At 35.6% G+C, this 16,417-nt stretch overlaps 2 protein-coding genes across 4 annotated transcripts in view; both read left to right on the forward strand.

Moving 5' to 3' along the window:
- Positions 1-112: 112 nt before the first annotated feature.
- LOC117111002 (janus kinase and microtubule-interacting protein 2-like) lies at positions 113-14,502 on the forward strand (the record flags this gene model as incomplete). Its single annotated transcript, XM_033253859.1, has 4 exons — positions 113-247; positions 1,828-2,577; positions 10,651-10,860; positions 14,317-14,502. Coding segments are annotated over exons 2-4 (1,023 nt in total), but the record flags the coding sequence as incomplete, so codon positions are not given.
- LOC117111038 (golgin subfamily B member 1-like) overlaps positions 14,495-16,417 on the forward strand; it is a 66,165-nt gene continuing 64,242 nt past the window's right edge. For all 3 annotated transcript variants that reach the window (XM_033253905.1, XM_033253906.1, XM_033253907.1), the window contains exon 1: positions 14,495-14,580. In XM_033253905.1, the coding sequence (XP_033109796.1) occupies positions 14,506-14,580 (75 nt within the window). In that variant the 5' untranslated portion in view covers positions 14,495-14,505. The remainder of the gene's footprint in view (positions 14,581-16,417) is intronic.

Raw genomic sequence — 16,417 nt, forward strand, 5'->3', positions numbered from 1 at the left:
CCAGCAAATGGCGATTATGTGAACAAAAGTTTTTGTAATATCCCCCTCTATAGTCACAATGTCTGAGCGAAGTATGATAGTCTATATTACAGACGCGAATGCCTATCTCGTTTTTGGATCTAGCAGACACAGAGGGCTGAGCGATGTTCCGAATGACAAGTGGTGATAAACAGAGAGGAGGGGGATGTCAGTTATTTACAACTTCATCACAGCATTTTATAGAATTCAAGGTATATGTAGTAACAAGGTAAGTAAAGCTAGACCACTGCTAACCACTTAATGATTGTTGATCACAAGTATATTATGGGCAATATATGGAACGCTCTCCCTCCCTGCCATTACGGTTGAAGTTAGTACAGACAGTGTCAGACAGTTTGAGAAGACAAGAGGAGGGGCTGCCAGAGGGCCACTTACTAGCTACTGGCCTACCAGCCTCTTGCACCACTCATATTAGAGTGGTGTACGGTAAGTTACGGTGAGTGAGAAATATGTGCATGCAGGCAAGGGTCTTCTTCAATTCAACTAATTGTCTTGTTTATTTGTTGAATGTTGATGATGATGAAATCTAGATTTGATGACTTGTTGAATGAGCAGCAAGACCATGACATGATCTGGTTCAGAATAGGTACACTCTTACTAGCAGTGGATACCGTAAATGCTTGAATAACTTAGCGCCGCTCTCGAATAAGCATTAATTGGCTCTTGAATAACCGCCGCACCAAACCTAAGCCCCGCCCTCGAATAAGCGTCATGGCGCTTAATCAAGAGTTATAATTACCCTGTGTGTAATGAAACACTTTGAGAAACAGGGTTTGAAATACAATGTAGGCCTATGCAGTGTTAGTTATATGAAGACAATGAATGACACAAGCATTTCTTTATAAAACGTTAATTTACGATGACATTTATGAATGATCTACTGGAATGCGTGAGATAGGTAACAAGTGCCACGCCAATATTTGTTTATAAGCGCTGCCCTCGAATAAGCGCTGCTCTCGATTAATGCACATTTGTCAATTGTAGACCCGCCTACAATTGACAAGTGCATAAGCACCACATTGAAGCCTCCAAAAATTGTATAAGTGTGATGTCCGGCATGGTGTATTGATACAATATTTCAATTTTGAATTGATATTTAAAGTCAGTAAATGTAGGCCTACAGTAGTTTGTCAGTTGAGTCAATAATTACACACGCTTAACAGGACTTGCCTTTTTCTTATGGGTATCTGTAAGGCCTGGTTCTCACGAGAGCCCTAGTATCCGGATCGGAAGCTAACCGTTAGCGGTATCTGGATACAAGTGCTATTGGTTAGCAAGTTGAGCGCGTTTCTATCATCAACCAATAACACGTACATGTTTACAATTTCTAGTTTCTTAATGGCCAGTGATTCAATCATCATATTTTTGGTATCCGGATCGGGATTTTCACTTATGGACGCATGGCAGCTAAAGGTTAGCAGGATCCGGATCCTGCTAACCGTTAGCTGCCGTGTGAGAACATAGCAATAGACTACTTATCTCCTGTTTTTTGTAGCATGAAGCAGATGGGAGCGTGATACTCACCCTGTAAGGGAGCTAGTCCATCACATGTTACTCACTAGCAATTTCCTATGACCCATTGATACAGCTAGGTAAACTGAAGCAATGTAGATCAATCACCTTGCTTAAGGACACAAGCGAAATTTTAATAACAATAAATTGCTATTTATAAAATGCACAGTGAGGTATTGAATCCCCGACTCGTCGGAAAACCGAAGCATTCCTACTGCACCAAACTATTATAAAGAAAGTCGTATTTTTATGTGATTTTTTAATCTTCTATTTCAGATGCAGTATAGTGGATTCAAGATGAACAGACATTCTTTTTTCTAATATTATCAATCAAGATTGTAAATTTTAATGTCTTAAATATATTTTTTTATGAAAGAGTTTTTATAAAGTTTATTACCAATGGCTACCAAAAGTCCTGATAGGGTGTCATCTCTGGAGGCCCATAATCATACCTTGAAGACAAATTTAGAAGAAATGCGAGCACATGTTGGACAATTAAAACAAGAACTTGATCAAAAACAGAGCACTGTGAAGCAGTTAAGACGAGAGAAAGTTTTAGAAATTAAACAATTGCAACAGGAAAATGAAAAACACTGCAATACTCTCATTAGTGATTTGAAGTCTAAACTTCTCAGCGAAAAGAAAAGGGAGTTATTCAACTTAAAGGAACAGCTTACAAAACTGCACAACACAGAAATTAACAGGATTTCTCATACTAAAGATGAAGCGTTAAAGAGATTCAAAATTGCAGCCCAAAAAGAAAAAGAGGATTTCTTTTTAAGGAAGAAACATGAATTGTTAGTAGAAGCGAAGGAAGGTGCCACTAGGGTATTTGAAGGAGAAAAAACGAAGCTTCTCCAAGAAGTTGACGAATTGAAGAGGAGCAAGAAGCAGTTAGAGGAAGAGTTAAGTGTGACTGTGAATGCAGATAAACAGAAAGCAATGGATTTGAGGCGATCACATGAAGAGCATTTAAGAGTACTGGAACAGATTAGAAAGGAAGCCAAGACAGATATTCGCAGACTGGTAAGTAAAATTTTTCTTATTATTTAAAAGCGACTGTAATGGACTTTGGGACCACATATGACAAGGGTATTATGCTACAGTATATAATAAGGAAGGGATATAAAATTACTCGGAGAATGATATCTGTGGAAGGGATTGTTGTGTCAGTGGCACTTACTTACAGTATTCTATGGAAATTGTACAAATTAAGAACAGTTTCTATTGAAGGATTAACAGATTCAGAAGCTGGGGAACATTTGCTATTGAGGGATAATTATTGCAAGGGTAGCATTCCTATTGGAAGGGATATTGTAAATAGAGACAACCATTTCTAATTTAGTTGGAATTATCACTATTTATACCAAAGACTTGAGGTGTGGACTAGCTTGTATACAGTAACTTTTACTTCCTTTCTGAGCTACCTGGTAGACCGGTACCAGCTACTTCCATCTGTCCACAACGGGGGATGTACAACAGGAGCTGTATGGGCCAGTACACTGGGGTAACTCCCTACTCATCTCGAAAGATGTACAGTACCTTGGTTTCTTTAAAGTGCATGAGCCAAATTGTACACTAAACCTATGGTTTATAGTCATCCCCCCCCCCCTTTTTTTAGATAAAGTTTTCTATGTTATAGATTTTGATATATTTTTAAATATTTTATATGTTTATCTTGTATATAGTATTTATTTTATGTGAAACTGGGTGAGTGGGAAACACTGACATTAGTCACAGTGATTAAGTTCGCTTTAGTGTTTCCATCCAGCTCACCCAGTTGATTTACAGTAGCACTCTCAGTCTCAGACTTCAGTTTGAAGTAATTTTTTTTCTTCAATTTTGGTAGTAATGTTGAAACATTTATGGGATGGGGTGAGTGAGGGTGTGGGCTGGCTGGGCCCACTATTATAATCTGTAGGCGTACCATTGTTGTTTTTTTTAACTTGTAAGTTGTACACATGATACTGTACTGTAGCCATTTTCAGACCGAGGTACTGGCAATTTTGCAGTAATAATAATTCCGACATAGACCATTCGTACCAACCAATATTGCGGTAAAATTGCAGTTATATAATGCCTTTTTGTATGATGAATCACGCATGCTGAGAGAGCCATGGTTATTCTTTTTAGTCATCATAGACTGGGAGTGCTTTATTGTGTATTGTTTCTAGAAATATACAGTAGGTGTAATATCGTGGGAATGTGACTAATTAGCTTCATACAGACACACTCCAGAATGCACGATAACAGGAATCGCGGTAATATTAAGTAGGTCTGGGATGGAACTGTGCGTAAACCCCAATAATGTGGCTGTGTTTAGGTCTGACCACTTCATACAGAAAGCATTGATGGGAATAATCCCGGAATATTGCGGTAACGTACTGTAGCGCTGTCTGATAGTGGCCTAAGTAGGCCTATAAATTTGTGGCCAAACTGACATGATTTTGATTCAGTCTAACTACTGTATAGGCCTAATATCTGTGATGGCATGTTTGCATACTGATAGCTTTCATTGATTATCTCCCAATTGTCACTGTAATGATTTACACAAATTGTGTAACATTGATTGAATTTTTTTCATAACAATTGAGGTATTGACCTTGCCTATAAAACCCAAAGCATTAGGGGTCTGGAGGGGTTTTTTCTGTCGAGAACAAACTGTGTTGTCACCAATCACCTAGAAATTTCAATAATCAATCCTGTTTGGTTTTGTCCTTCTACTATTACTGTAGGTCCTATAAAACATATTATTAGTTTATCACCCTATCTAGGCTAAAAAAAAATGACAGAGGGAGGCTTTTTTTATTTTTTATTTTGCTAAAGCCAAATATCACCCTTGGGTTGTTTGCTGGTGCAATACTACAGTATTCAAAGTAAAAGACGATTGAGATAATGCAAACCATACTGTATCTTCTAACTAGTTAAAAAAAAATGAAAAAAATAATTAAAAAAAGAAATATTTTCTTCAGTACAGTATAGAAGGCATGCGCATGAGGGTGATAAATTAATAAAAAAAAAATTATTGGTCCTTAAAAAAAAGTTGCTGCTGAATTTCCAATGTGGCTTTGTCACATTCTGTAATTTGGAGGGAACCAATATTATTCTGTCATTTTTTAATTCTTTGCTCTGTACTTTACATTATTTTTTAAAATAGACTTTTGATGCATAATTACACCAAATGTATGTATTTAATTTTTATTTGATTTTTTTGCTAATTTACTGTACAGTACAATGTACAATACACACAGACCTAGATTATGGTACTACTGTAGCAGTTGATTCAATTTACAACTTAGGGGTCATTCACAATTATCAACATTTTCACAAGTGTACAAACCAGTGTGTTAGGGGGTACACTAGGGAGAGGGGGTACTTTGTACACTTATATATGTGCTTTAAAAAGTTGATGCAATATTTAAATAGATTTTTGTGACCAATTATAATGCAACTGTAGATATACAGTAGTAGAGATTGTTATGCAACAAAATAATTTACACACTTTATAAGAACACTGAGGCTGAAATTGCTTTAAAAATAAGAACAAAATAAGAACAAATTGAGGCTGAGGGAAAATGTCAAATGAGGTTTTTGAAAAACCAAAAATATTATATCTGTACCTTATGTGCAGTAATGTAGGTGTGACTATGTAATACCCCCTATAATCAGGTGTAGGTCCCTGCTGTCATTTGGGGCCATTTTTCCCAGGCCTTTTTTCTAGGGCAATTTTTCCAAGGCAATTTTTCAGGGTCCATTTTTGCTGTACAATAATAATTTTCTATGTTTGAAAAGTGTGTAAAATAAGAACAAATTAAGAACATTTTGAGCCTGAAATTTTTACCAGGCCTTTTTTCTATGGCAATTTTTCCAGGGAATTTTTTCAGGGCCCATTTTTGCTTTACAATAATAATTTTCTATGTTTGAAAAGTGTGTAAAATAAGAACAAATTAAGAACATTTTGAGCCTGAAATCGGCCAAAAAATAAGAACACTGAGCCTGGGCAAAATTTTACTGGTTCTTATGAAAAAAAAACAAAGTGTACTTCAGTTGACTTCACAAAAAAATGGAGAATGGTTTTGGAAAATCAACATTTTTTATGTAAACTTTCAGAGGGGAGGGAGGGGTTACCGAAAAAGAGTAGAGTTTTCATTTGCAAAAATGTTGATTGTGAACGACCCCTTACACCAATCGAAAATGCCGAAAGGTATGGAGTTCTATAATTAAGTTTTGATTCAGTTGAAGGTTTTTTTGTTGAATGTTTCATAATTAAAGAATCAAAGGGTGGATTCAGGGGTGGAGCAACCAGCCCGCTCCCCTCCCCACGAATTTGTAAACAAAAAATATTTTTTTAATTATGGGGGGAAAAAGAAAATTACTGTGTATTTAAATCATGTCTATTACAGTAGTGCCTTTTTAAGGTGGCATAGCCATAAAATTTCTTAGCTCAGCCCCAGCCTTGGTATTGTCTGGACCCACCATCTGTCAGATGTCTCTCCCTGTGCCCCCTCTATTTCAAACCCTTGGGTTTGTCACTGAATTAAATTATAAAGGTTTTATGTATGATCCATTGTTCAGTTGGCACAATCAAGAATCATGCCTGGTGTAAATACTAGCTCAATCATTACATGGACCATTGATTTATTCTCAAGTGTTATCATCATAAAATTAAAATATGCATCCGCTTTCTATTGACTGTTGGAAGATATGCGTGTAAAAGATGACCTCTCAGCCACCCCTTAGTTTGTTTGCATTGTAGCTTAATTCCCTTCTGAATCACCATGCAAGTGGCCTCCCTTTGGAATCCCAGTATATTGTTGGCATGGTAACATGTAAACAGGTTAAAAACTGTGTCAGGTTTTCCAGCACTGGGAGTCAAAAGGCAATGCCAAGGATTATCATAATATGTGACTAGTCAAGCAACACAGATGGATGCCTGTCAGCATGGTTTAATATTTTTAAGAATTAAAAAAACAGAATGTTTTCACCACATTGCATGGTTTGTAACTACACTAGACTTAAAAGGTAAATGATTAAATGTTCCCATTGCTGATGTATAGTATCTTCTGTATACGGTAGTTGTTTAGGCCAAATAATATTAATTGCTAGTTTAATGCACCTGTACTCATCAAGTTTTAGAACCTCATGAAAAGTTTATTGTTTGCTGTTTAAAAAAAAAAACTATCATTTTTCCATTAAAAACAAAAATAAGGACAATCTGAAAGATTGTTATCAAAGCTTTGGAAACATAAATGGCAGAATGCATTACGATACATTTTAATACTTTTATTATTGTTATTGACCAGCCTGTACCACTGGATAGGCACTTTTGTATTACAGTGTGTAATTATGGTTATAACAAATATTCATTAGACTGTCACAGTGAATTATGGAACTGTTTCATGTAATCTTTGAAAGAAACAGGAGAAATATCTCTGTATCTTCATTCAATATATATGAACATAAACATAATTTACAGAATAAAAAATCCAAATCAGCAAAAATCTGAATTGAGGATTTAATTTACAGATTAAAATTTACATACAAACACATTATTTAATACTACCAAGTCAATACAAAAATATTAAGCAAGAAAAACATCAAACATACACGATAATTTAATTATGGTAAATGACCAAACATTAAAAATAACAATCACATGGTTAAGATCACATGACCAGTTTCTTTTTTAATTAATTGCAATTAACTATTAAGATAAAATTACAAAAATGTTTGTATGGTTTACACAAAGTGGTGCCAGGTTTATGTTAAAGGTTCTTTTGTTCAGACTGTTATTCAGCTCAATTTTGAACACCTTTGGAAGAATGAGAGCTAGATGAGTTGCATTGATTTTGTTTTGTTGGAGCGCCAATGGATTATGATGGATTAACTTAAAACCCAGTGGAGACCCTAGGCCTGTTGTCATAGTTCATTGTACTGTACTTGGTTGAAGAGATGAGATTAGTTTGTTCAATTGCCTATCAGCAGTAATCGTTAAGGTTAGTACAGTATATACATTGCCTAGGCCTACAGTACAGTGTACAGTTGAACTTGAACCTTGGAAAAACCTTCAGTTTTATCATCAGAGTAGTAGTAGTAACAAATAGGGTAGAGCCACCAATTAAGGGATCACTTTTTGGGACCAAAAAAAGTTTCCCCTTAATTGGGGGCTCCCTAATTGGGGTTGGCCGTAATGTTAGAAGAAGATCATGCTTTTTCTCTTTTTGTGGCTGAAAAAAGTGTCCCCTTCAGGGTGTCCCAAAGAAGGGTTCTACAGTACTGTGTACATACTCCAGTCTACTGTAGATTATGATAACTTAGGCCTCATTTTAGACCTAGCTGTGTCGTATATATATTTTGTATTGTATCTTCATCTCATCCAATCCTGTAGATATACTTTGAAGGAAATCTTGTTTTGGTTATTGAAGAGTGCTCTTTCTTTTTATGGTAGAATACAGTATATATTTTTTCTCTTTTGAATGGTTGGGCTGTAGCAGTTCGATATAAGCATACTATTGTCCAAGTACTCTTTTCATGTGGAATGATTCTGTATAAAATTCAGAGATCATCACTTTGCTAACCATCTGCATCATCACAGGAAAATCATTATTGATGTTTCATGAACGTTATATTCACACGTACTGAAGGCATCAAATTGATATATCATATTTTACCTCAAGGGTTAGAACTATATGCGCTATATTTAGATTAATGTTTCAGGTACTGTAGCCTCTGTAAGGCAATGTGATCATCTTTAGAAATGGCTGTCTATTATTGCAGGCTTTAATGCAGCTGCGTATATCATGGTTGTGTCATTTTAATATCTTCCATTTTTGTCTAATAATAGTACTTAGTAGAATTTTTCTCCTCTTTCTATGCAACTTCCTTTATTTACTCAGTGCTTCCACATTGAAATTTATTTAATATTCAGTTATATACTGTAGGCCTATTCCCTTACAGTGTTTACACAAACAAGTTGGTATGGTAAAAGATGTTTTTCTCTGTAACATATTAATAATTTTCTGGGTTTGTTAATATAAAGCCAAAAGCATTTTAAAATCAAAATATTTCTTTTTTATTTGGAACTATTTTGTTACATACTATATTATGTTGAGAGTTTTTAGTTATTATTTTGTCAGTCCTATACATTAGTAGCCGATTCAATTATTTTATTATAAAAAATTGATATAAAATGAAAGTTATATTCAAATTTAAGTCTGAGATTGCTATTACCTCTGCCTCTACTATGGTACGGCTAAGGTTGTCTAGTCCCTCCATCTGTGAATGTCCTTCCCTGGGCGCCCTCTATTTTGAATTTCTGAATTTGCCGCTGACTTTAATTTAGTAACAATTCTGTTGATTTTGAGAATTTAAATAAAATTTTTTTTAAATTAAAATTGTGAATTCATTTAACAGTTTTAATGACAGTCATAAAAGGGTCATGAATTTATTAAAGCCCAAAGGGCCTTTGCTATGACAGGGTTTAGATCAGGATGAGAAATACCCTTTGACAGAATCGCTGATTCATGCCTATGTAGGAAACATACAGTAGTACAATAGGTATTGATTAAGTGGTCATTCTTGTAGGCCGACTATATTGCAAGTCTTTGTATCTAATGTTCTTATCTTTATTTGCCATCAATTTTTGTCAACAATTGGTTCACCCCAAGTACGTCTACAGTAAAGCTGACAGTGATAGCCGAGTATACTTCAACTGTATAATACCTCTTTGTCCATGCACGGCTTAATAGCATCACCTTCTACTCAGCCAGGTTTGAGTGTGTACTTTAGTAAAACAGTGTTTTCTTGACTTTAAACCCTTTCAGGTGAATAAATTAAATGAGGCAGTGATGGTGAAGCACTTTCCAGTGGAGTTGAGGATTTTTACAGTATAGATAGTCACAGTATTCTCAACAGGGTGACTAGTTTTACTGTAGTCATGGATGGATCCAGGTGTACATAGGGTAGCTAGGTGCCCTCCCCCCCCCCCCCACCTTACAAAATTAATCCGTACTATTAGAAGTTCAAAGTAACGTTCTTAAGTCAAACATACTTCGTAATAGCCTCTATTACTGGCTTACGTTTTACCAAATAATTTACAAAATGATTTAAGGGAGACATGTCCACTCATTTGGCACAGCCATAGACTCAGTTCTTTCACATTAAGGCCCTATTATCCAATCTGTGTTATTGCCAATGTAACCATTATCATCATCATTTGTTTTTTATGTTAACACAAAAAACACTTGAAATTTGAAGAAATTAAACATCATTCACAGACCTCATGAATGTGGAAAAGTGCTTTCTGCAGGGCCTCTTAAAAAACAACCTAAACAAAATCTTTTACGCTAGCCACTTAGCATTCTTAAATACCAGACCCCGGTACTGCAGTGTAAGGCAAGTTAATGTAAAATTTGGTCATGTTTGGTGGAGGGGCAGGCAGTGAAGGTGCCAGCATCTGAAATCTGTGGGTGGGGGTCTGTAGGGGGGAGGCAAGTAAGGGGAAGGCAAAATTTTAGGAGGGGGAGGAGAAGTAGGGCCTACACGCTGCAATTGTCACCTGGCTCTAGATAGAATGCAAGTTTACAAGTGGCATCATGAAGACTTACAAAAAGCGTGCCCTTGCAGTATCTAATTAAGATAAGAAATAAGGGAAAATTAAAGCATTGCTGGTATTGATTGTGATAAGTGTACCAAAGGCAAAGCGATGATATGATTGGGGGGAAAACTGGGGGGAAGAACATTATCGTGGGAAATTTTCCCCTTGACACTCCAACTGGGGGCAGGGAGGTGGCATTATCTCTGGAATACTGTATGCAGATTACAGTAGATTATGGTAATGATATTTTTTTTTTAAATTATAAGTTCTCGAGGAAGAAGTTTGCTTTAATGAATGTGGTTTCAGGTTGCAAGTTCATGAGCTATTCTTGTAATGTATTCTCTACTGCATTGGGATCTGTTCCAAACATCATGTAAGCATTAAATTAGAATCCAGTATGTAATTCCACCTTAGCGTTGCCGATTTATTCTCATAATCGTCATACAGGATTTACTTGCAATAAATTATATCGTTAAAATCTGATATATTTTATTCATTTTAAGATTGAAGAGTTAAAATCAAAAGACCGAGTGATAGGTGACCTGGAAAAGGAGTTAGGTCATCAATCAAGCTATTCTCAGCGTCTTCTGCTGGAGAAGGACTCCCTGGGAAACTTGCTCAATCTGACCAAGATGGCTGAATCGTGGGAGAAGAGATCACCAAGAGCCCTCAGTGCAATGAAAAAAAGTTACAGTCTGGATCTAGGAAATTTAGTAAGTATCAAGAACAAATTAAATAATTGTCAGTTTCATGTCTGGGATTTGAAATTATTTTTCGTTGAGGGTATGACTATACTATCCTATATAAAAAGACTGGTAAATATTTTTTAGATAAGGATCCTTAGATCATTATTTTTATTTTTCATTGTAATTTTTTTTTTTTTTTTTTAAAGCAGATAGTAAATTTTGTTCATGAGGCTTCAAAATTTGATGAGGCCAGGATTAAAAATCAGCAATTAATTATATTTGGCCTAATTGTGATGTAATTGTGGCTTGGGTTTTTATGTCTTGTTTTTTTTTTATTTTTTTTATTTTAAGGTATATTTAAAAATGATGATTTTTTTTTTATTTCCTTAATTTCAAATAGATATCAAGATCATTGATTTATCGTTGATTGTCTGAACAAATTTTTTTTATTTTACAAATTATGTTCAGAGATATTCAGATATTATTTAATCTCCGTATTCAATTTTATCATTATTTTCATTAATCATTATAATCACCATTTTACTACTACACATCACTTAAGAGCCCTAATTGCTGCGAAGCAGCCAATTCATATTCTTGACAGCAATTTGACTTGTGAAAGGTCATTGTTTGTCAAAAAACAAGGGCCTAAGACGACTGAAAAGCAGAGTTTCCTTCTTTCGTTCTGCCGGGTAAAATCAATTACTTTAGCCGACGTTTGTAGACTAACCTACACGCATGTCGCGTGACACTCGAGTATTACTATTCAGCGTTTTTACTATATTTCTGGGTTTCCTATTTCTACGTTTAATCGGCCCATGTCTCAGCCACAATATTTTGAGGCCAATATTATTTACGAACCCAGTTAAACTTATTTACTAGCCTATTTCAGCGTGCTAATTATTACATTTAGGCGACGCTTGTTGTAGACTGGCATACACGGTACCAACGCTCGTTTTTACTATGTTTCCACGTCAGCTCGAGACGCTTAGTATTACTATTCAGTATTTTGAGGCCTATAGTATTTACGAACCCAGTTAAACTTATTTATGTCAACGTGCTAATTATTACATTTTAAAACAATAACTTAAAATGTATTATACTAGGGGGTCGCGAAACTGTGGCCATGTTGATTTGGTGCCGAGTTGACTCGAATTCGATCATGCTTACGTTGTGTGGTGCGTTGGCAGTCAACTCGCCTCTACAAACTCGCCCCTAGAAAATTCGCCGCCTTGAAAACTCCCCATACTAAATCATCTCACCAAATAAAAAATCCTACTCTAGGCCTAGACTAGCTAGGATGGTATAGGCCTAGGTCGAAGGTCCCAATGAAAAGCAACGTCGCTCCTTGATAGCTAACATTGTCTATTTAACATCACAATAATTCATTATTAGACCTATAGTTGTTTTTTGAATTGTACTCTACAAATCTCAGCCGATACCTCGCACAACTCATTAACGTCTCGTATCTATTATCGTGACGTCATGGGTCGCTGGCTCACACTTGTGATTTCTTGCACTTGTGATCAAATAACACGCTGGCTCGCACTTTGGCAACACTTTTTGGCAGTCAACTCACCCCTAGAAAACCCACCCCTGGAAAAGCAGTTGTACTTCGCAGCACTTCACTTGCAATTTGCAATTTCTAGTTTACTTTATGTTACTGTACATAGTTAGCCCTGCCAATAGAAGTTGGATTGTTTTCCAACTACAGGTATAGTAAATTGGATTGAATTGGCCTTTGCCTATAGAGGTTACACTACAATCAGTAATATCCCAAGACGGAGATGTAAGATATGCCCCAGCAGTTTTGATGTAACTCTCACTTTTTCTCTATTCACTGTATATTGACACAAAAACTTTATTTTCCCCCAGCTACACTTGAAAAGAAATACAAGCTATTATACAGTATAGAGATGTTGTATTCATGCAATTCTCTTACAATTGATGATTGGCATTTAACATTTTTTTCTATAGTGATTATATATTGAAAGAATGTAGCTTAAACATAACACTCTTAACAGCTGCATGTTTGGGAGGGACTGATGAAAAGTTCATAAAATAAAGACAGGTACTCAGGGTTCAAATTTCACCACAGCACCGACAGCAATTGCTGTACAGTAGAAAGGGTCTTCCACTGCTGTTGTAAATCCCAGACTCGGCAGGCTTATTGCTGTCGAGTTAATACCTGACCCAGGCCTAGCAATGGGTATAAACTCGCATAGAGTAGGCCTATTCTTAAAACAATTTATGAAGTTTGTTGCTGTAGAAGAAGAATAAATTACTGTAGTAAAGCCATAACCTACAGCAACTATTTGCTGATGGAGCATTTTGAGGAAATTCAAACCCCCGAGTACTGTATTTATGGACTCATTCCTTTTCACTTTCAACTGTTTTTAACAACTGTGTGCTAATATTAATAATTACCAACATTAAACGGTGGAAATAAGAGGTGGCCCAGAGAGGGAATTTTGGGGGGTCCAGACTACCACAGCCCTGCCATTGTTTTGGCTGATGTACAACATTTTATGTCCCTTGCACTTCTAGATGGCATGATGGCATCCTATTAATCTGACATAAATTTGAATGAAATTTTCAATTTTTCCCTATTATTTTTTTATTTTTAAAAATGTTGGGAGGGGGAGATGTGTAGGCCAACTAGGCCCTCCCTTGAATCCACCTCTGTTATTATCCATTAAAAAGTAAAATCCTATAGTAGTAGTACTCTATAGTGTGCATTATTTCATACATTCTTTTCAATCCCAACTTGTTTCCAAAAATGAGATTTACATGTACTTTTGAAGTTAAATTGAGCTTTCTTCGTTGAATATTTTTTTGAGTTAAGTAAGTAGGAGAAGGAGCTGTCCTTGTAGTGTTGTTTTTCTTTTTCTGTTGTCCTGGAAACTGCATTGAATGTTATATGCGCAATACAAGTGAATGACCATCGACCATGATCATGATTTGAAATGGTTCCTAAAATCCAACAATTGACTGTTTGATTGACTCTAAAGTGTCTGTTCCTCACAAAAAAAATATGAAGATCGTTTATATTGCTTTTAATTACCTTAGTCCCACCCAACCAATTGCAATCCTGGATATGGCCCTCATTATACCTTCTAATTATGATGGTGACAATGATAATATTGTTTCGTATAATAATGTTCATAATATTCATTATGAGAATGAACAAATTTATGTTAAACAAATTCAAGATCTATGTTGGTATTATACACTACGAACATCCTGCAATAAGAACAAATGTTTATGTTAAGTGCAAATGTTGAATATTTACTGACACGCCGTGTAGTGAGTGGATGTTTCTTTGCTCTAATTGTAGTTAATCACAATTGAATGACATTTACGTCAGTGAAGTACAGTAATTGTTGCATTTTTTTTACTTTCGTTGGCATTTTTCAACAAAAGTAAATTATGATGATTTATTCATCAGAAGGTTTATATAAGCATTTGATGAACTCTTTTTAGGCGGATAATGAAGATTCAGATAAAGAAAGACGTCTGCAATTGAGATTATCAGATTTAAGTAATACAGTACGGAGACTAGAGGACAGGAATCGACAGCTTATGGATGAGAAGACAGACATAGAAAAGAAAATGGCTAGCTCTCCCACTGGTTTTGCATCTAGTTCCCAAGCAGAGAAGACTAGCAAAAAAATGAGAGATATTGAACAGTCTAATAAAAGACTGGAAGAGAAGAGCAGAATTTTGGAAATGGAAAACAAACGATTGGTAAGTAATCAATGATAATTGAATGTCTTTTATTTACTTTACCCCTCTCATTCATTTAAATTCCATTGAATTCCTAACAAGTGCAGAGAACCGAGGAGGCATACTGTAAGCCCATAACAAGGCCCAGAAGCCACTTCTAGGAAGGAGATTAATTACTTATAAGTTCAATATGCCATTGTTGTATAATTCATACAGTAGCCCAGTATGTTAGTTTATGGATTGCAAATAATAAGCAATTAGTAGAGCTTGAAAAAACTTCCTGAGGACCTGCAAGCCCCGGAGGAAATTTTTGAATGCATTAAATCTAACCTAAGTATAATAATTTTCCGTTAGTGTACGACGCATGCTCTACTAATTGCTTTATAAGTCAATCGCCTGTCTTTTAATTTTAGTTTTTATAACCAACTGTGTTGTACCAGTCATCGGTTGCTATAGTGATATGATCAGTATACTGTGTGCGTATTTATATTTTGTGCGTATGCTGATTTGTGCTGCATTAGGCATTGCCTACGCGTTAACTACACATCAGCAGTACTGTACTGATACGATGAATAACTAGGCCTAGGCTATTTTGTAATTTGTATTGTGTTAGAAGAACTTATTTGTAATTTTTCACATTCGTCAAAGAAATAAACATTTTTCAAAGCATTGGAGAGAATACAGTCACTGTCGCTAACTTTTTGGTCGGTGCAGAGAGATAAAAATCTTGGGATGATTTCATAACTACGCTAGGCTATATGGCCTAGGCTAGTAGTAGGAAGAGGCCTCGGCAGCTCTACATCTAATTTCATTCCTTGAGTCTTTAAAATAGGTCTAAAATATTCCTATTAAACGTTCAGTTTGTTTAGTTTATTAGGGTTCATTGATTCAAGGAATTCCTTAACTTTCTTCGGGTTCTACAGTAATTAACCTTGATTTATGAAAGTAATTTTCATTTACAAGTCTTTACGGTGACGAAAAAAAGGAGGAATTTTTTTTGCACACGAACCTAAAAAAATCAAGCCAAGCGTCCACTAATTGAAAAATTAGTGGATGGTGGGGAATAGGCAAGTAACATTGGGAGTTGCAGTCATGATGTCACGATTGACTTATAATAAATAGTATTGTGTTGATATTTATAGCATCTTATACAGGCCTAAACTCGTCGGACAGGCCTGGGCCAAAAATATTAATTTCCTATCCAAAACGTTACGTTGATTGCCAATCCCTAATATTGTGGTCAAAATGCATAATTTTTTACCATACTAAGCCATAAAAATTCTGCCCATCAACCCTACCAGAAATTCTTATTCCGGGACCTTCATCAAGGCGGCTCCTTGGTTCATAACCCTGCTGTCAGACATACATGTCGGACCCCTCTTCTTAGCCACTACTGATTACCGCTGGTCATTGGATTCATATATTGGAGCACACAATCGTCTTTGAATGTTTGTAGGGATGAACCCATGATCATTGAATTAAAAGGTGAACACCATGCTTGCAATGTTACCTGTGCCTACAGTATGTATTTTACAGTACAATATGGTGAATACTGTATATTTTTCATAGTAATCACTATGTGTACTGTAATGTAAACATTACTCATGCTATAAAATGTATGTGCAAATATGTATGATCAACTCTGTATATTAGCAATATAGTTCTTATAATACTGGAGTGGATCTTGATAGTTGAAGTGCTTTTCTTCCTATCTCATGGTCCAAGGTTCGAATCTTGAAAATTCCAAAAATTTAAATATTAAAATTTTATTAATGGTGTGTTTGAGACTAGTTTTTTTAGAATCATCTACCTTTCCTTATTCAAACTGTAACTCTAAAAGGTGATGTTTTATTGCCTC

The sequence above is a fragment of the Anneissia japonica genome, unplaced genomic scaffold (assembly GCF_011630105.1).
Source record: "Anneissia japonica isolate Jap-2015-1 unplaced genomic scaffold, ASM1163010v1 scaffold573_len2283161_cov171, whole genome shotgun sequence".
Lineage (NCBI taxonomy): Eukaryota > Metazoa > Echinodermata > Crinoidea > Comatulida > Comatulidae > Anneissia > Anneissia japonica.